General features: G+C 37.5%; 2 protein-coding genes across 3 annotated transcripts; both read right to left on the bottom strand.

The window, feature by feature from the left end:
• Positions 1–426: 426 nt before the first annotated feature.
• LOC134534562 (FLYWCH-type zinc finger-containing protein 1-like) lies at positions 427–9835 on the bottom strand. Its single transcript, XM_063373042.1, has 3 exons — positions 9595–9835; positions 5006–5236; positions 427–1171 (listed from the first exon to the last, which is right to left on the bottom strand). Exons 1-3 carry the CDS (start codon positions 9833–9835, stop codon positions 897–899), a joined length of 747 nt encoding a protein of 248 aa, XP_063229112.1. The 3' UTR covers positions 427–896.
• Positions 9836–17010: 7175 nt separating this feature from the next.
• LOC134534011 (uncharacterized) lies at positions 17011–21508 on the bottom strand. Of its 2 annotated transcripts, XM_063371900.1 has the most exons (3): positions 20837–21508; positions 19586–19838; positions 17011–17545 (listed from the first exon to the last, which is right to left on the bottom strand). In XM_063371900.1, the coding sequence occupies exons 1-3, from the start codon at positions 20841–20843 to the stop codon at positions 17068–17070; spliced, it is 738 nt and encodes a 245-aa protein (XP_063227970.1). In that variant the 5' UTR covers positions 20844–21508; the 3' UTR covers positions 17011–17067. The 2 variants fall into 2 exon arrangements, with proteins under 2 accessions (XP_063227970.1, XP_063227969.1); XM_063371899.1 differs by lacking the exon at positions 20837–21508 and having other exon boundaries at positions 19586–20092.
• Between the last annotated feature and the right edge of the window lie 229 nt (positions 21509–21737).

A 21737-nucleotide genomic window follows, 5' to 3' on the forward strand; every position in this document is an offset into this window, starting at 1 on the left:
CGATCCGTGATCTAATGATCTTAGCCAAAGAATTATCTAAGGATCATTACATTGCGCCAACACATATTGGGACTTTGTTCGCAGCAGTGTCGAAGATGTTAGGTGCATTTCTATTGGCGGGTTGGAACAATATAAGGTTGCTACAACTGATTGTGACACTGCAAGCAAATAATTGTTGCGATTGCCACAAGATAGCAGCACAAAAAATAGTTGCTGCCTCATCTTTTGAATTCTAATAATGACTGAAAAAAACATACTGGTATTTAAATGTAAAACGAAGCAGTCAGAAATATGAATATGTTTTAACTAAAAATACAGCTTCTATTTAATGTGGAAAGTAATCGTAATAAAATGAACTAGTGCTTAAAGCTGACACTAAAAGGCTGCACCCTGCCCAAAGCCCTGCTCACCGTGGAGGGCCTGAACATGATACTTTAATGTTTGCACCTGTAACTGTGCCGGATTGTGTTTCCGAACTTCTTTTGGCCTTCCCTGCCACCCAATTTATGTCAAACAATTTCCATTCAACCTTTACTGTTAGCATGGTAGGAGCAATAAAACAAGTGGGTCGAAGACCCCCCAAACAATCTGCTATAAAAATTAAATTCTCAGGCAGAATAACAAACCAGCAGTGTTTACATAATTTATATCTGATATTTGTTAACAAACTACATCAGTTATCATGTTAAAATAAAAAGTTTATAAATTTCGAAAAAATTACAGTAGGATTCAACATTAAAATATTTTTTTGAAGCTATTTCTACGATATTTTGATATTGACTAGTGTTGATTTTAGATTTAAAAAAAAAAAAAATTATCTTGAATTTAGACCCCTGTGAAAGGGGGTGATCTCAATCTTCTGCTTCAGCCTTGCACGGACACACCGCCATCGCAGCTCACTCCCACCGGAGACCACTGCACGCCAGCTTCTTGCGGATGGTCTCCGTGTCGGCCTCGTGGTTGTGCTGCGCGTGGCGCACCTCCAGCTGGTCGCCGTGGGTCACCACCCGGGCACGGCACTTGGTCCTGTAGTTGCGCGCGCACTGCCAGAACTGCCGGCCCGCGTGCACGTGCTCCGAGTTGAACAGGAAGTCGCCCCAGATCAGCTGCAGCTTCCCCTTCCTGCTGTGCACGTACTGGAACGCTCCTGCGGGAAGAAGATGGGCGAATCATGGCTTGCTACCTGGTGTTACAACCACACACCATATCATCATAAAGCATTTCCAACTAGATTTAAAATATACACATAAAAAAAAACTGGTCCAGTCACAAAATTACACCCAGGAACAAACACTTAAAATTATACAGTCCAACCACAATTCATACAAATCTTTTTGGAAAACTGCAATATCTAAAATCGTTAAACTGCCATGCACCGCTTGTGGTGCTGATATGTAGATGGAGCACTTAACAGAGTGCACGAGTGAATGAAACAGGAGCACCTTCCAGTTCACTGCCACATTACGTAATTCAGAAAATTCTGGTTGACCTTTCCGGGTTATCGAACCCACATGACGTTGGTGGGAGACTAGGCATCTGCAGTCGTTGCCCCAGTCGTACTAGTATACTTTCGCCAGCTCTCAGCACGACCTTCGCCTATCACATTTATAACTTCGCACTTAATTTTTTTTTTTAATTTTATTATTGAGAGTGAGAAAGCAAGAACCCTCGATTAGAAAACACCAAGGATACGTAAGGATTCTAGAGACCACCACGGATTCTGATGGTAGTACATGTACACATTCAACTGAGCCAAATGGTAATTAAAAAATATTTTTCTTCACACCACTAATGAGGATTTTCAAATGTATCCATTGCCATGACAATTAAATCAGAACATAACCCATCAAACAAAACTTAAAATTACGATGTATTTAAAAGCTTTTAGATCCACCACTATATAAATATTACTAATAATTATTACTACAAATATGATGAAACTCATAAGCAAATGCAGAAACATAAAAAAAATTAATGTGTAAGATGTTTTTCACATGGCCAATTTTATGGTAAAATTGGCTACCGGAAACTGAGTCCAGCTATAAAACCATGCCACTCCTTGGTCACCATTCTTAACACGGTAAAAAGCAGTGAGGGAAAGATTAAATTATGTGCAGACAGAATGTGAATACAGTAGTTGTTAATAATTGAAGTTTTGAGAAGCGAGGAGGGAGGTGAGACAAGGGATTTAATGTCAGCTGACAGTTGTGGTGCATGGAACAGCTCACATCCATATATATATAAAAATTGGATGTTGGTATGTATGACGTTGATAAACTCGGACACCGTTTGACCGATCACCAAAAAAAGTTGGCACATTGAAGTGTTTTTTCATGGAGGTTTTTATGTTAACCATTTTATGTAAATCGCCTTTAAATGGCACTGCAGCATACCAACTTTTAAACCGTTCAACTGATTACCATGAAAATTGACATACAAAGATATTTGATCACTGAGAATATTTTCGCGACATCCATTTCTTTATAACTCGCCACTGGATGGCACTACTGCGCATGAACTTCTACACCGTTCAGCCGATCACCTGGTATACAATTGGTATACATAGATCGTAGATATTTTCCAAAAATATTGTTTATCCACTTACGTTATACTATATATTATTATTAGTTTGAATTATTTTAATTTGATTTGATTATATGGCGATTGGAATAGTCAAAAATATTGTTCATTGACATAAATTATAGATAAAAATATACGTATTTAATTTATCATCATCATGATAAATTAAATATATTTTTATCTATAATTTATGTCAATGAACAATTTTTTTTATTTTTTTATTTTTTTAAGTTTTTAAACTGTGTTTCACATGAGAAACACAGTTAGCCTAAACCACTGTAAAGACATCCCAAAATAAAATTAGGCTCTGCTGTTTTTTTCTTCTTCAAATATTCAGCCACAGCTTGTGATACTTTCACCATAATCATAAAACATTTTATTTCGTGAAATAGCACAGCACCTAACATTGGGAACTAGAAGTCAACACGCATGGATTGGTGTAACCATTTTAAGACAGTTTGGTTTCCCCTGTGAAATTATCAGGCTATAAGTTGTTAGAAAAATTGGTATCTAACAGGGTGTAAAAGCTATCTTGCTATGACAAAAATTTCATTGAATGACTCAGATTTGAAACTTAAGCAAAAATAATAATAATTGATTAAATCTAATGTGGTGGTAATTTGCATGGTTCACACCCAAAATAGAAGGGTGACAATATCATGAGCACAGCAGTAGTGAAAATAATATCTTTACTTGAACTGTACAGTCCTACATGTCCAAGTCTTCAAATGAGAAAAACTATCAAGGACTAGGACTTCTACCTGGTACAAACACCGATCACGAGTTGGAAGTCCTGGCTGAATTACAAAAGACGAAGAATATTCACCAACTTAGAATGTAGTATAGCCCTTCATGTGGGCATCTCTAACAAGTGTGTGTGTATACAAACACACACACACACACACACACACACACACACACACAGATACATAGTGACAAATGCAGTTCACAGTAGAGTTAAATTTTGATGATTAGTTATGATTAAAGAGCATAAAAAAATGTTACAATATTTTTGAACAGATATTTCAAATGTTCTCTGAAAAGCTAAATCATATAACCATCACTGTTAGAATTACAAAAATAAATAAATATTTACAGTAAAAAAAATCACTTATGACAGTATTATCATTAGTTTCTTTACCAATAGTTTCAAAAGTGTTGGATATACATAAGTAAGAGAAGTAATTTTTTGGTAAGAAGGTTCTGGGATAAAAAAAAAAGAACTAAAGAAGTGTTTTAATTTAAAAAGTATTTTAATATTCTTAAATAATCATCCAAAGTGTTACTTGAAAAAATATATAGATATAAATAAACAATTTAAATGCATTAAAGTATTTTAATATTCTTAAATAATCATCCAAAGTTTTACTTGAAAGAAAAAATATATATATAAATAAATAAACAATTTAAATGCATTAAGGAAAATTTATACACTGTACATGAAACACAACTACAATTGAATTATGATTTGTAAAAAAAAGAAATACGCAGTACAGTAAAGCAACATCAGATAAAAATTACTGACAGGATGATGCCATGTACAATAAATTAATAAATTACGGTTATGACCAATTATTACCTGCAATCAGCCAGTAATATTGTCAGTACTAGAGTTAAATTACATATCTTACTATATTGATCAAAAACCGGTAGTGAAAACACCTTTGAGTCAGGAATCGCATTCAATAGTTCAAAGGTCAAACAGGTTGATGTGCATAAGCTGCAACTAGATTCCTTGCTAAATACCTTCCTTTATTTGAAGTCAATAGCATACTACATCTGAATGCAATCAGCCCGGGGGAAAATAATTTTGTCGGGTCTCCTTCCTTCTATTTAATGTACAACTTTTCAAACCCCATTATTAAAAAAATAAAAATCTAAAAACTACAACCGTTACTTTGGCCATAACTATAGATGTGAATGTTGCACGTATCATTGCTTGTAAGTTGTAAGGTTTCCTATGAATTCTTTAAACAATAGACTTGTAATTTTTGTTCTATCAGGGTAAAACCCAAACATGGAAAAATATCTGGAAACATCTGGGCACCATGTTGTGCCTCCCCTCCCCCCCCTCCTTCTTAAATGACCCAACCCTCTCAACGACCCTAAACTAGACCCTAATAAATATTAGAGATAAAATAGAATATTTAATTTTCTGAATAAATTAGCAATATGTACACTTTAAAATAAAGGCATTTGTAGTAATTCCCAATTAACAAGATTTTCAAAGCAGTACTACTTTGATTGTAAGATGCGTTAAAAGAAAAATTTTATTAAAAAGGGGAAAATTGTATTCAGAGCTAAATCTTTTAAACTAACGCAGGAAATTTTCTTAAGAGGGACTTTCTTAAGAGGGTTATACTGTATTTTCAAAAGGAAACCATCGCGGAGCAAGTGGAACGCAGTGCCGCTCCGAACATCTCACTCTTGACCTTCTTCCGGTTGATGATGTCCGTGTGGGGCTCGTGGTTGTGGGCGGCGAAGCGCACCTCCAGCAGGTTCCCGTCCGTGACGGCGCGGGCGCGGCAACGCGTCTTCCTGTAGTCGACGCACTGCCAGTACTGCCGCCCGCCGCACTTGTGCTCCGTGTTGAAGAGGAAGTCGTTCACCACCAGCTGTAGGTTTCCGCGCGCGCTCTGGACGAAGCACGGAGGGGCTGCGGGCAGAAAACACACACCCCCGGGCGCATTAACTTGGGCATCCGATCACGTGGCTGTGGGATCCACCCTTCAAACCCGTAAATCTTTATCACTGCTCGTGCTTTCGACCAAGATTGCTGGAAACAGAAATTAACATCTTTCCAGTCATTACGCTTACAAATAAAAAAAAGCTAATACTTGAATCACAGAGTATTTTTTTTTTATAACTTCAACTTAAAAGTGCACATATCCTTCATAAAACTGTAATACATTTGGGGTTTTAAAAAATAGTTATGCACAGAGTGATAAGGGACCAGCCATTATTTTGCTTCTGTTTATCAGTACCCATGGCTGTTCATACCATGTTAACACAAATTCATCATAAATAAAGGGTTTCCGTAGACAACTTCCTAGTCGGCCATTTTTTTTATGAACTTAGGTCTCAGCATTACCTACTATTTCAGTCATTTCAATTTAAATATGCAATGAATGTACATGCCAATTTATGTAAAGGATTATTTTTTGCTGTTTATTCTGTTAGAGGTCACAGAAGCTAAATGGTAATGTTTTACATTACATTTGTTTTTGATTAAAAAAAAGTTATTTTGTTTAAACAACTTTTTCAAACATAATTGTAACAAACAGTAGCCAAACATTATTTTACATACACATATAATTTCCAAAATCATTGGAGGGGAAATAAAAAAAACACTGTTGTTATCAAAATGACTTTTTATACAAATTCATCAGGAAATAACAATAAATAAAAAGGCTTAAAAATATATTTAAATATTCAAATTCAATATTTTTGAAAAAACATTACTTAATTTACACATTTCCAACATTCATTAATGTTTTAATTTCAATACGAGAACAGTTTGATATGATTAAGGCATTATTAGGTTTCCTGGTTGGGTGTTCTTGGAATGCCAGCTAGCTGAATCCACAATACCAACAAATAGCTTAAGATTTAGAACTCCCAAATTAGATAATATGTACCCTTATTTGATGGTATGGCAGCATCCATGTTGAAGAGGAAGTGGTTCAAGAACAGCATTAGGCTTTCAGTGATCCACCATGCCTGATGGTTCAGCACCAGTGAGGAATGAACGGCGTTAAGCCAAATGAGTGAACTTAAGCTATAAACCTTTAATTTTCAGCCAAGGTTGAAAACACTTTAACAGTACGCATATAAGTGGAAGTCGGAATCTCTCGGAATTGTACATACGAGCCTTTAAAATGTACAATATGAATTTAGTTTTTGTACTGAAATGTTTATCCTTAAGTTTGCCTTAAAAATATTTGCTGCCAAAATCTTACAGATGTATTTGCTCAACAACTAAGTGTTTAGCAATCGCGGGAGATACCACCTGATAATCTAGCATTTTCAATAATTCAGCCCCTGCAAAGTCCCGGATTATTGTAATGCTTCATATTTGGGGTAGGGACTATACAGTACAAAGCCTGTTTGCTGCATCTCGACTTGTGCAGTTCTGCTTTGCAGCTGAGAGCTCAACCGTTTTCCTTTTCCCTCATACCATATCTCCTTGTTCCTTCATTGCACAACCAAGGTCAAAGGTATAGTCCCAACAGGATGAGCGTTATATACTGTGCCATGACACCTACCGTTGCCTGTACTTCGTCGCTAACATTAGTCAAACTTATGTATAAGTGCCTGCTTAACTGGAAGCTACTCTTCCTCTCAACCCTAGCACTGGACAATCAAATTTCCAGCTGTTTTCCTTCTTTAAAAGTGATGTCACAATTCCAATCAGCTGGGTAAGCTACTGTACCCAAGTAAATATTTTTAAAAACTGCTCCTAAATATTTTTTCAAAGAAGATAAAAAAAAAGTTGGCGATTATAATCATGCAGATACTATAAATGATTAAAAACAAAATGTACTACTATGTTTGTCATTTTATCTCCACAAACTAAATGTTTATCTAATACATTGTCTTCAGGTAAAAAATTATTTGTACATACACATGTCCACAGCAAACTGTACAGTTTCTATGATATCATTTTGCATATTCTATGATACAATACAAAACAATTTGATCATTTGCTAACAATATGACACAGATAAAAAATAATTGTCAAACCTATCTTAAAGTTATAACAAGTTAGTTATTTGTTTTCATTTAGTGTGGGTTTTTTTCATTATTGCATTACATTTTATTTTAATTTTTAACAGGTCTCAAACAAAATATCTTGTCTAAAATACAATTTTTCAGTATACACAAAGTAAATTATGAGTGACAGACTGACAAAAATATGTACATATCCTCAATATAACCTTAAGAATTGTATTTTCCTCTTCATTATATATGTACTTTTAACACGAGAAAAAGGTTATAGTGTCACTTTAATTCCAAAAAAAACCTTTTTACATATCATCTGGTTTCTAATGAGATTACTTTAGAGTATGCACATATTTGTATTATAATCTACAAGTGAATAATTAATACAGAAATATAGAAATGAACTTACCTACAAACATTCTTCTTACAATAAAAAATAATAAATATGCTTCATATATTAATGTACAGTGCGAAAAACAATTAGTAACCACACAAACACACATTTACTCAGCATTGCAATCATAACTGATAAAAACTTATTTACAGTGGAACCTGGCAACTACGAGATCTGACAATGGCAGCCCTTGTAACAGCCAAATACTGATAAAAATTCATTTAAAAAATTAAGTTTCAAGTTAGATTTTCACACCTTCCAAAAATTTAATATTATATCTCAAAAACAGTGCACAGTAAACAATATTCATAAAACAAAAAGTGTTCCAAATTTATTTATGAATGAAAAAGAACTATACTAAAGTATTTGTATCTTTAACAAATTTAATTTTATTTGATAATCTCTATCTCTACATGATCAGACATTCTGACCTGATGAGAACAACTCAGTTGAAAAACTACAAGCTCTGCGTCTAAACTGCATTACTTGCACCACTGCCTGGACAGCTTAGATGAAAAACTATCTAAACTGTTCACTTGGGCACGATAGATAAGACATAAAAACACTTTGGAATGAAGTGGGGGAAGTGTTTAAGGAGGGGAGAGAATGCCGATTGGGCTCCTTGCAGGGTCCCTCCCACTTTCTCCTCTCTTCACTGTGGCTGTTAGCGAAAGAAGTCTCCCTTCCTCGCCTACAACTCCCCTACCACCTCTTCAATGTTGTCTTGCGTACATAGCTACAGTCTTCTTTATACATTTACTTTGAAAATGGCGGCTTTTGTGTTGTAATTTATAAATTCAATATTTTTCCTAACTCCCACTCTCCCACTTGCTGCTTTAAAAGGGGCTGTGTCAAACATTTGAACTGATGAAAGTGGCACCAGATATGCTGTGACACATGTCTGTGAACAAACTAGTTTATATTTGGTGCTGCCATTTGTAAAATTGATATTTTAAAGAGGAATGTCTTTTTTTTCTCCCTAGAAACAATTATTTACATTTTGTGTGTTACTTCTGAACATTGTTTTATTTTATTTTTTGCCCGCAACAAATGACTGCTTGGCACAGAATTCTACGCTTCTGGGTAAAAACTTTAATTTCCTTTTTTCCACAGCAAAAGAGTTAAGAAAAAAATCAATTTAAACTTAGTTAGTCCTGCCTAGTTTCTCTTCCTTAACAAAGAAGTACGAAAACAATTGAGGCAACTCAGGACAATGATGAAGTAAAAAGGATGAAGACAAAAGGCATAAATAGTTAAATAAAGATTGTGAGAAATGTGATAATTGAGATGTTTAAGCGACCAGGGTAAATAAACTGCACTTAGAAGGAAGAAGAAACTACAGTAAACTCCCTATTATCCGCGGTCGGATGATCCGCGGTGCGGATTATCCGCGCATGCTACAAAAAAATACAGTACAAATGTAAACCTGTATTTTATTACAAGTGAGCAAATTTGAACTCTACTGACGAGTGTATTGTGTGCAGTATACAGTAAAACACCACAGGCCTTCTCGGAACTCACGCAGTAGGCTGGCATGCGTTGCTATTTTTGCCTCTGTCGCGCTTTGTTTCTAGTCGTATGGTTGAGCACTTTTATGTTTACATTACTGAAATGTATTGTATGTTAATAATTCAGTAAAATACTAAAATTTTAGTATCATTTAAAATTTTTTACTGTTGATTGTAACTTTTACTGTACATAAAGTTTTAGATTTTTAAGTTGAAATTAATGTTTCCTTTTTTTGTTTCCCATTTTCGGCTCTTTTGCGGATTATCCGCGATTTTCACTATCCGCGGTGGCCCTCCCACTTAATTTCGCGGATAATCGGGAGTGTACTGTATATGGGATGAGAATCATGGTGACCATTTTCTTCTAAAGGTTTTCTCCAAGCGAGCTACCAAAAAAGCGCTTCTGCTGGATTATGGACGTGTGGGGCTCGTGGTTGTGCTGCCAGTGACGCACTTCGATCCGGTCTCCCTGCGTCACCACACGCACCCGGCACTTGGTCTTGCTGTAGTTCACGCAGGCCCACGAGCGACGCGTCCCCCGGCTGTACTCCGAATTGAACAGGAAGTTCTTGAAGATCAGCTGCGGCTTGCCCCTCTGGCTGCACACAAACTGGAAGCTACCTGCAACCATTAATCACGCAAATTATTCCTAGAAACTAGGCCTACGAGTTCTCACGCTTAGGGTAAGACAGCATCCGGACGCTACCAGTGGTCTTTAAATTTATTCTGAACAAGGGTCAACTGTTTCCTTAATTATGTTGGACCATAGTATACCATACACATAATATCACCATAGTAACAATGATGACATTTTCTTCACAAGGGTTTGTTTGGTGTAGTTTGCCAGATAATAAAAGTAACAATGAAATTACTCATGCTTTGTTAAACTATTTATTTATCTTAGTATCTTTATGTATAGGCAAAAGGTGGAATTATTTATCGCAAAAATATATTTTCCCATTTGAATATAACCATAAAGCAAGCAATGTTTGTGACTGTCGGACATTTTTTTATAAACACCATAATCAGCATGTACTATAATTAAAGGCAGTGATTATTAACTGTACATTATACTTTGTCATTGAATAACAATAAAAGTAATCAACTAACAACCACAATGTGTTTAGCCTGACCACCACCATTCTGAAAAATGTATATGTAAAATAAGAAACTTTATACCACAATCTTACAACTTCTTAGCACCAAATGCATGGAAAACTTTTGACTGCTTTTTTTTTTTTTTTTTTTTTTTTTTTTTTTTTCAAAAAAGACATCAGGAAGCAAAGTGAATCTGTATTGAAAGAATCCACATCCAGTCTGGCTGCCTGGTGCTTGCAAATCAAGATACTCCACCAATACCACACACTAAGTTAAAACTCCCTATGGTGCAACTTTGTCAAGATTACAGACACTGAATTACGTCGCACAGTGACGCAACGATGTGGCTAATGAGCATTCCAGAGTTACCCTAATTCATCAAAAGGTGTAAAAGCAGGGATGTTATTCAACACCTGTAATTTAAAATTTAACTGTAACCAATTTTGTATAGATTGTGTAACACAAAAAAATATATAAATTATATGTGAATTTTATTTCTGATATCCATAATTTTGCTTCGTTGATTTTTTTTTTAACTGCACTACATTCATAACTATATAAGAATAAAATGTTACATTTTTTTCTATACAGCAAACAAATACGCTCAAAATATTTCTTTAACTTCATAAATTATCCAGTAAATATGCTTTAGTTTGATTACTTGTGACAAAACACAAAAAAATAAATTCACTGCAATGAAATATTAATTTAATTAATAGTAATGTATACATTTATGCATTAAGTCATCATTCATTTTTTCAAGTCATAGCATTAAAAAAAAAATATTCTGTGCCAGGTCATAGTTATATTAGTCAAATATCTTTCTGTTTATAGTTTTACAATTATCTTTATTTTACAGTAAAAATTAAAATCATACTCATAACAGCCTTTAAAACTACAAATTTATTGAGAATAATAATTTTACAGTTCATGCTTCACAGAGAAACAATCATTTAAACTTCGTGATAACAGGTTTCATGATTGTGTCAAACAGCAGAACCAAACCACAGCACTGATGTAACCACAACCAGGGTAAGTGCAGTTCATTAACGCACAATGACAGGTCTTTAAACAGGAATTATATGGTAAGCACATTCCGTAATCCCTCACTAATCTGGCTGCTCTTGGTTAAGATTTTTTCGGGTGAATTCCTGCTGTTGACCCTGGCCGCCAGTTTGCTTTACTGCGCTGCCACATTTTTAGTCTGCTCACAGTTTATAGTTATTGTATATTTTCATTTCAGTGCAGTGTTACCTGTTTTCTACCCAGTCACACATCACACTTTCACATTTGGTACTCCTGTTAACACTATATTGGTGTTCATTCGCTAATGCTGCATGGCCGTGGTCAAAATGTGCCAGATTAAAGACTTGTCACTGCATTAGGCCAAGAAAGAGAGAGAAGTCCGTAAGAAGCTTTTCAATCGGAAGTTAGATGAGTGAAGATATAGTTAAAGAGGTCCGCACAAAAAGGCTCAGGGGTCAACATGGATGGCCAGTGAGCCAATCAGTCGCAGGGATGCAGCCAGTCCAGCATGATGCGGATGTGCGACTCGTGGCAGTGGGCGGGGTGGACGGCGGTACGCTGGCCGTCGACGGTGGCCATCCGGGCCTCGCAACCCGCGCCCCACACACCGGAGCACTTCCACAGCTGCGTCTCCCCTGCTCCCTCCAGGGGCTCCGGGTGGTACAAGTAGCCCTTGTGCAGCACCAACTCCTCTTCGCCCCACGCAAACAACACCGCGCCTGTACACACGACACGCTGCTGTAGCCGGTTCACACAGCCCTCTCGAACCCTTCTACTCAGGCACATATACATGTGCAGAACTTCTGAAAAAAAAAAACCTTACATTTTGAAAACTGCTCAAAATATCAGAGTGGGGTCTGTTTAAGAAGAACATTTAAGAATATGCTGAGTACGGTACAGATTCTTAACAGCACTCAAGGAACATACTTGCATTACACCTATATTATATTCCCCAGCCATATTAACATTGTGGTTACCGCTCAAATCTCATAGTTGCCATATGCAGAATGGGAAGACTACGTGCCAGTCCAGAGCCAGATACCGCGCTAAAAGCACCAGCGAGCGTCGCACTGATCATCCCACCTTTGAAAACTGTGTACATCTGAACTAACTGCAGGATTTTTGACCTCTTTTTTTTGTATTTAGTTTTTGCCAAGTTTTAAACATTATATTTATTTTCATATAAAATTATACCCACAAATAAAATTCATTTCTTGCAAAGAAAGAAATGAAGAAACGAGAAAAAAAAAATATATTTCTCTACACCGGCAAAAACCTTTTTGAAGACACAATAAGAAAGCACAAAAATGAAAGCTGGTATAGTGTGAAAGACAGCAAATGCTTACATAAGAAACATGTAACACACAACCCCATCAAAAGTAGTGAACAAGGAGTTTCAAAATAAAATAATTACTGAGTAGTGATAATGTTCATTTCACACTGAACGAATATCAAAAAATAAATGCTGGTATCGGGGAAAAGGAGCAGTACGGGAAACTCACATAACATTGTTTGTATAAATTTCAAAATATAAGAACACAAAATTAATTAATTGCTTGCTATCTGCTACCAGCTAATGCAACCTTTGGTCTAAAAAAATTATTATTTTACAGGAAATATTTTGCAATGGTAAATATTTCTATGTGGGAACATTGAAAATATGAAAATTAATTAGATATATTCAAATAAATATTGAAATCATGTCAATGATTGAAATTATTTTAATACATCATTGTTGAGGTCTGGGCTAGAGAGCTTGATTTTCTTTGATACGAGAACTACTGTATGAAAGGGCACACGGACTTGGCGGAGACTCCTCTGGGGGCGTGATGTCACCAATGTGGGAGCGAGATCCTGACCCTCTAAATTACGCCCACCTTGCCCAGACCTGGCCCGCTCTCTGCATCGGGCACGCTTCAAGGATTAATGCAGTGGGCTCTCAGGGTGTCCCACATGCTGCCATGCAGTAGATGTTACACAAGTGGGCACAAGAAGAAAGGAACACCATTCAAATCACACATCTAGGTTTATTAAGAATTTACACGCTCCAGTATACATCGTCCTTTGAACAGTTAAAAAGCCCGAGGCACGAATCAGTTTATTTTGCGGTGTGGTCCACACACATGGCCACACAAGAATCACGTAAGGGTGATTACATACTTGCGGAGAGTAATAATAATAATTATTTAAACAGCCCGTCGGCCAAGAGTAGCCCCGAGAAGGAAGAAAAATATTTAAAGACTTAAGAACATGAATGGAAATCTACTTATCAATGAATACAAGCGGTGAGGTCCCCGGTGTGATGGTGTGCCTGCTCTCGGCCAGTGATGACGAAGGATTGGGGCGAGCGAATGTTCTGCACGGGCCACATGGCGTCTCTTGCGCCGAACCAAACTACCGTTACATTTTTATGATTGCGTGCCAAGGGTTATTAAAAACTACAAACACAAAACACTCGTACAATTATTGCACGCTTTCTTGCGGCCAGAATGATTAAAACATATGTATAGTAATTTAAAAATTAATATTCAAACAAACTCTAGCTTTGGCCAGATTTGGGTCCACCTTGGGAATGTCCGGTACCATTTTAATTTCATGCAAAATTAAATATAAGATTTATTAAACAATAAACCCTCCTGGCAGATCTGCCATACCAAAAAACACTTAGGACAAAAAATAAAAGGTTTACAATTTAATTTATGATTAGGTAAGGGGATGGAACACTGAAGCTACGGCGCCCTCTCGCGAGGGAGTCTGTGGCGCGCCATCAAAACACACGTCACACAGCCCCGCACACGCTTACATGTCGGCGGTGCAGATGCCAGGAAGGAGTGGATTGGGATGCCACGGGACCACAAAGGGAGCGGAGTCTGACCAGGCTGAAAGGGGCAATGACCCGGTCGACGACACGGGTTTCATAGGAACTGGTCCATCTCAGTGCTCCACTGCAGCCAGTCAGTTGTGCAAGTAAGGACTCCACTGCCTCTTGGCCTGTATTGCTGCCGTGTGTGGGCCATGCGTGTGCACCGCGGAGCGCACCACGACCGAGTGTCCGACAGTGTGCAGGCGGGCGCGGCAACGCTGCCTCCTGGCGTCCACACACACCCACAGCACACGCCCCTCGCAGCTCCGCTCCACGTTATACAAGCAGTCTCGGTACACCAGCTGAGGGTTCCCCTGCCGGCTTCTCACCAACTCCATGCAACCTGCACGCACACCGAGCAGACGTGCTCTAGCCCACACGGCTCAGAACAAACTTGACATGTACTCACGTTACCCAGCACCAATTGCCGAGAGATATTCCAGAGATCCTCCGAACACATTGTTACTTGTTTCACAAACCAATGACTACTTGCTAACCCATTTATGAAAAAAAACATGTATGAGGGCGTACAAAATAAAAACCCAGAAATAGTGCTTGCTCAGAGTTTGGTGCCTCCAGTGCCATTACATCGGAAGTTTCTCTTTAGTCACAGTAAATTTGTTTGTAAAAGCAGTTTCACTTGCTTCTCATTTTTTGTGATAGCTGATTTGAGGGACCAGCATGCGGCTGTTAACATTTTGTTTCCCGTTCAGATAAAACTGCTGCAGAAACTGTTGTGATGTTGAACACTGCTTAACAAGACAGCGCTATGGAAAAAACTGAATAAAAATTAAATGTCAATCAATGACAAAACCTCATTCTGGACGCCCATCAACTTCCAGAATAAACAAAAATGTCAAAAAAAAATTAATGCACTTGTGCTTGAAGACCAATGACTGACCATTAAAGAGATAAAGTTATCAGGATTATCTTGGAGCTTGGTTTAGAAAGTTTTACGGATGATTTGGGAATGAGGATTGCTGCAAAATTTGGGCTTCAAATTCTGACTGACCAGTGCACCAGTTTTGGGCAACAAATAGCATGACTCCCCTGTCCCACTCCCCTTCTCACATGTCCATGCTCCGTGCAACTTCCCTTTATTTTTTCAAATGAAGTAGGACAAGGAAAGTGATTTGACGATGAAGAAAAGTAAAAGAAAAAAACAACATGCTGATAATCTTAAAAACAGATAAGTTTAAAAATGTTTCCAAGACTGGATCACAGATTGGACAAATGTAATAAGTGAAATAGAAATTATGATGAAGCTAACAAGATGGTTTTACAAATAAAATTAAATAATGGTTTTCAAAAAAATATTTCAATTTTTTTTTGGTAGAGTCTCATATGCTAGCAGTTTAGACACCAGAAAATAATTAAATCCACAAAATTCTAAAATTAAAACATTTTTAAAAATCCATAATAATCTGAAAAATCAAATATCATTAGTTTAGTTGTATGTTCACATACAATTACATATTTACTTCCCACCATTACATGTGGAGACAAGGGTTTCAAAAAAAAATATAATAGTATTATAATTTAAAGACTTATGACTTATTAATTTTTAAATCAAGTCTTCACAGCTTACAAGCCTACCGTTCAAATGAGAACACTAAACACTAGTACTCAGAGATGTCTCTTGTGCAGAAACAATTATTGTGCTCAATTGTTAGATTATCCGCATCAAACAACAATGTCCTCTGACACTACTTATCCCCTAATTCTTGGCTCTGCCGTGTTGTGAATGCCGCCTTACACCACTGTTGCTCCCACTGTGATGACTCAACTTGCTGCCGGCCCAATCACAAGCCCATGTCTTCTCCATCGCTTCATGCCGCTTGCACAACTCACCTTCGAAACTCCTTGAGGAACAGGGGGTTTCATTTATTTTGTGTTGACATCTCGTCAATTGTGAGGACATTAAATACTTTTTACATACAAAGTTTTCATTTAGTTCACATTATAAGTAAGTCATTAAAATATTAATACCATATGTGATTTAAGCAGCTACATACTGTATGCAAAAAAACCTAAAATAAGACTTTCTTTTTAAGTAGATTTTGAAGAAAGACTACCTATTGTAGCTGTTACCATGGTGCGACTTCTGGGTATAATTATAAATAATTTTTTGTTTCATTGCCCAGAGAACCATTTTCAACTAAAACTCGTGTGTGTGTGTGTGTGTGTGTGTGTGTGTGTGTGTGTGTGTGTGTGTGTGTGTCTATATATATCACATTTTTGTAGACACGATAACTGCGTAATTTTACACAAATCACTTCTCAACTAATACATAAAATAAAGAAATGTTAAATCTTGGTCGAATTCATTAATAGGCAAAATTCCGATCCAAGGGTTAGAAATGGGGATAACATTTTAAACACTGAAAAATTACTTTAACTATAATAATATGACATATGTCATCCGTTTGAACGTATTATAACTTGTAGGAGAAATACTTAAAAACTTTTGACTGGATATATAAGGGATGTCATGTATATTAAGTTCTTAAATTGCTTCAGAAGTCTATAGAAGTTACCAGAATGTTTTCAGAAGAAATAGGTACTTTCAAAATATACCTACGCAAAAGGTTACTATACAATTATACAAAAGGGATTTTTTTTTGTATTGTAAAAGGTTGTTACGTAAAAAGTTTACAAGCGGGCCACGCATGTTAAAATTAAATGTTTGAAACAGTAAAAAAAAATTAATTACAGATTTATATTAACTTTAACAATATTTGGAATACGGTACAGGTACCTCAGTAAAAAGAGTAACACAAATAATGCTATAATTTCTATTTTATTTCAATAACAGAGAAAATAGTATTTTTTTTTTGATACAACAAATTCTTCTGAAACGTGTGATTCTAAACTCGACTACACAGATAGAGCGCTGAGCCAAAGTGCTATGTTCATATATATCTTTATCGAACACTCGACGAATGTCGGAAAAAAAAAAAATTTCACCAAATGACTTTTGGAGAAGTTTCGGTTTTCTTTTTTCCGCACGGGATTTAGAAATCCGGTCGTGACCCTTAACGTGCGAGAGTCAAGACACTGCAGAAGTACAACGCCACGGTGGTTGATTCTCCCCTGCAGCATCCAGGTCAGACGAGGTGGACCAGCTGCTGCATCTTCTGGCGGACGAGGGCGGAGCGCGGCCGGTGGTTGTGCTGGGCCGTGCGCACCTGCACGGCGCCGTGCTCCAGCAGCAGGCGCGCGCGGCACCGCAGCTGCTTGTACTGCTGGCACACCCACACCTGGCGGCGGCCTGCGTCCAGCCCGTACAGGTTGTACAGGTGGTCGCCGAACACCAGCTGCGGCCTGCCCTTCTTGCTGCTCACAAACTGCACCGCTGCGCCCATGCAACAGAACAGGAGGGAACACGGTTGCAGTGTCGCCGTATTGGCTCGACACTTGAGTCAATGCTAGAAAACCTGTCACCAACGCAGGTAGCAGGGGCGTAGCCAGGGTTTTTTTTTAGGGGTTCAAACCCCCCCCCCCCAGCACCAAATCTTTAATTAATTTCTTATTCATCACTCAAACAAATTTCATATTAAAATTAATAAAATTTTTTTACCATTACAATATTTAAATTTAAGAACCAAAAACTGCTAAAATAGCACTATTTTACACCTTAAAATCCAAATTTTCCCGGGGGAGGACCCCCCACTTTAATACGGGAGGGGGAGCGGCATGCTTCTTAACACCCCCCCATACACAAATCCTGGCTACACCACTGGCAGGTAGTGACACTTGTCACTGTACAATATCTGAACCGCTGCGTGGAGCTCCTCCCCGTACCAGATGACGCGCGCTCAGGACACTGCGCGGCACCGGTTGCGGACGTGCTATCGCAGTAAGCACGCTGGACTGGTAGCGGTGACCATCAACAGGCACATTAAACCACATTTTACACACCTAACACTTCCAACCTGGTAAATGTGATCTTAGTATCTAAAATTATTTATGGCTTTAACCCTGTAACTTAATAACCTTGTCCTGGATCCTCACATCCTTTCGCCAGGGCGTTATTTAGTCAAAACAGACATACGTAGCATGAGCTCTGTTCACGTTGACCGTACCTTCTAAAACTCTGCACTTAAAACTGCATCCAAACATTAACTAGGCATTATTTTTACTGAAGTATAACTCAAATTACTGAAACCAAATTGGTTTACTGGTAGGTAAACCAAATACACCTAGGTGTATTTGCTACACTTTCTACACCCACTCAGAAGGTAGTGTGAAGGATACAAAAGGTTCAGGTGGGTGGGAATCACAAATCTGAATAATATGTTAATAAAGTAAATTTTTTAGGTTTTAGCAGAGCAAAAGAAAAAAATATTGTTCATGACGAACAAAGTAAAAGTTGTATTATTTATGGGTGGAAAAACACAAATAATAAAATACATATTTAAATTGAAGTAAAGGTGAACAAATAGTGGTAGACATTCAAATAAAGTTTTTTTTAACTATAGAATATTTAACTTTAATATGTACAACATATTATGAATCTAACAATTATAATATTTTTAAATAAAATTAATTTTCAGTTCATAAATAACATATTTTATTTTAATTTAAATAATCATTTTACTTCATGCATTGGGGTGGTGATATTTACACCCTTTAACTTTTTATGTTTTGCAGAAGTTGCAAAAGGTATGAATACAGGAAAAGCCTTATTTTGCAGATGGGTTTGAGGCAGACTGCTATATGTCATCTTATAACCGCAGAGTTGGACCTTAGTTCAAAAACCAAAGCCCTAAAAGAATAATCTCATGAAGCTCATGATTGAGTAAAGTTGCATTTCAGTAACTCACAAACTCCAGACATCCAGACAGGAATATCTAAGCTACACATACATTACGAATTTGCCAAATGTAGTTATAACTCTAAGGCCAATCTGCAGACAGTGAAATACGGAAAATATTAAGAGATAAATAATATATATTTCAATATTTTTAGTATACTTTATTACAATTCAATACAATCAAATGAACAGTAAACATAACTTAATCATACTGTATTAGTTTATTTATTTTTAATAGCGCACTTATTCAACATATTAATGTAAGTTACTCATTAGGGCTGTATTTAACTACTGATACATATGGCTGTACACACTGTTTACATACATTAAGAAAACTATATTTCCATACAACATTTCCTCATTTTGCACTTCCCTGCATAATTTACCCATCCTTCTGATAATCACTAACCAGAGTCCTATTGTAAAATAAGCTGAAATTTCTCACAGTACGAAAAAAGAATCAAAAATAAACTTTACACAATATAAAAAAAAAATAGTTGCCACAGCAGATAAAATTTGGAAGGTAAGGTTAACACGAAGTCTCTAATGTCCTTGATGTTGACGAGACGTAGCGCCTACGTGAATGGAGACGTGTCCTCCAACTCGTAGTCGCTGCTGTAATCCCGCTCGTGCGCCGAGTGGTTGTGCTCAGGGAACCTGACGCAGACCACGTTCGGCCCCTGGGTGAAGATGCCGGAGACGCACTTGGTCTTCCAGTAGTCGCGGCACTTCCAGTAGATCCTGCCGTCTGCGTGCTTGACGTGCAGGTTGTAGATGCAGCCCCCGAACACCGCTTGCGGCTTGCGCCTCTTGCTCATTATCACCCTGAAACCTTCAGAGAAACAAACACACATTATTCCAGCTTCCAGGCAGTGGCCAGACTTATGTTTCATGCACAAACAAACTAGGGCTTTAAGGTGGGGGTCCCACACGCCACATTATTTTTATTAATTCCCTAGAAAATGCTATTAGTTAAGGGCTATTTCTGTTAACTTAAAACTATACCTCTCTTGCATATGTTGTTGTGTCACAGTTATTTGCTATGTGTTGTATAAAGGATGGTAAAAGTCGTGCAAATGTGTTTTAATAGTTATCACTTGCATGACTTTTTACAGCAATTATATCACACTTCGTAGATATCCCTTGAATGTACTTGTGACAGGACAATAAATGCAAGAGAGGTATAGTGATAAATTTACATAAATAACCCTTAACAAAAAGTAATGACTAGAAAATGAAAAAATCAACATGAGGTGTGAGACCCCTTTGACATCATGGTCGTAAGGATTGGAGCGTTGAGGGAATGAATGCGTGACGGGAATGTGAGTACACTGGGAAAGCCTGCCGGCTCGCAGCAACGTCTGCCTGGAAGAACTTGAAGGAGAATGCTCTCACCCAACCACCACTGCCCCAAGTGGCATGCAATGTGGATGGGCAGCAAGGTGCAAGTCTGCGAGTGTCAGGTTAAGCAATTTGGTATTTTAATGTCACACCAACATACAAATCACACAGTAATATAAATTGTTGTGTAGAATATATTTCATCCAATAATCACAGCTTAATCTTGACAGTCTATTTAAAAGGTTGGTATGTATACTTCAGTAAAATTAAAGTACGCTACATTTTGTGCTCATGTCGGATTTTGACTACATACTTTATAAGAACTGTTGCCAAGAAATTTAATAAAATACATTCATACTTAGAATAACCAAAATTGAAACCACTAAAGATTAAAGACATAATTATTAACCTATACTCAAATTGTATTTTTTTCGTCAAAACATATAGCGCCCAACATTGCAACATCATTTCCAAATGATTCACACTCACATTTCATACAGCCGCAACGATTATTTACGTTAGAAGGTGATCCTAATTCCAAGCAATGTGTATGCACATGGCATATAAGGCATAACTCAAACACTACGTTTCAGTTGTTTCCCTTCCTCATTGCTCCCTTAAGCACTGTCATGAGGCTTCACAGGGCTGGAGACAGCACAAGCGTTGATGTATCCCACTATGCCCAGTTCATTACTGCACTGGTTGATGTGGTTTATATCACTGACAAGTCCTTCACTTGTACTCTCTGAGGAGTCCATCTGTCACCTCCATTAAAACCAATACAACAGAAGCCACAGACGCTACACACGGATTGTGTCATCGGTGACCGTGATCACTAACAAGTGATGCTCACGTGGCGAGTATCCCGTACCCCAGCACTTCCGCATGACTCATACCACAAGCAACAAGTTGATAGTCACATGGTTCAGAGCCCACTATAGCCTTGGAGGTCCCGTCCTCTTGCACATACCCGTGTGACATAAGACCTTATCAACTAAGCCGAACCTGTCCACCAAGCAAAGGCCAACTGCTGACAGTGCCAAGGTGTGCACTGCGTCGACTATACTGCCGCAGCTCGCAACGGCTCGAGCGAGCGAGCAACTGAGCTCACACATATCTTGTGTGATTCAGAAAGACGGAGTCATCACAAACCGGATTTCAAAGAGGAAGATAGCGCATCATTATAAAGTAATTAATCCCCTAAAACCTACGTATGCAAATTTTAATCATTCCCTGATCAGACGCATGGCCGAAAATGAATTTCCATGTACCAAGATTCAACTGTGTTAAAAACTGCTTGGGATATCAAGAGGGGTGTACCTCTTAAAACAAAAATTTATAACATACTGTTAAAAGCAACAGGGTGGTTATTTAATATGCATAGATGAAA

This window comes from Bacillus rossius, chromosome 7, assembly GCF_032445375.1.
Source record: "Bacillus rossius redtenbacheri isolate Brsri chromosome 7, Brsri_v3, whole genome shotgun sequence".
Lineage (NCBI taxonomy): Eukaryota > Metazoa > Arthropoda > Insecta > Phasmatodea > Bacillidae > Bacillus > Bacillus rossius.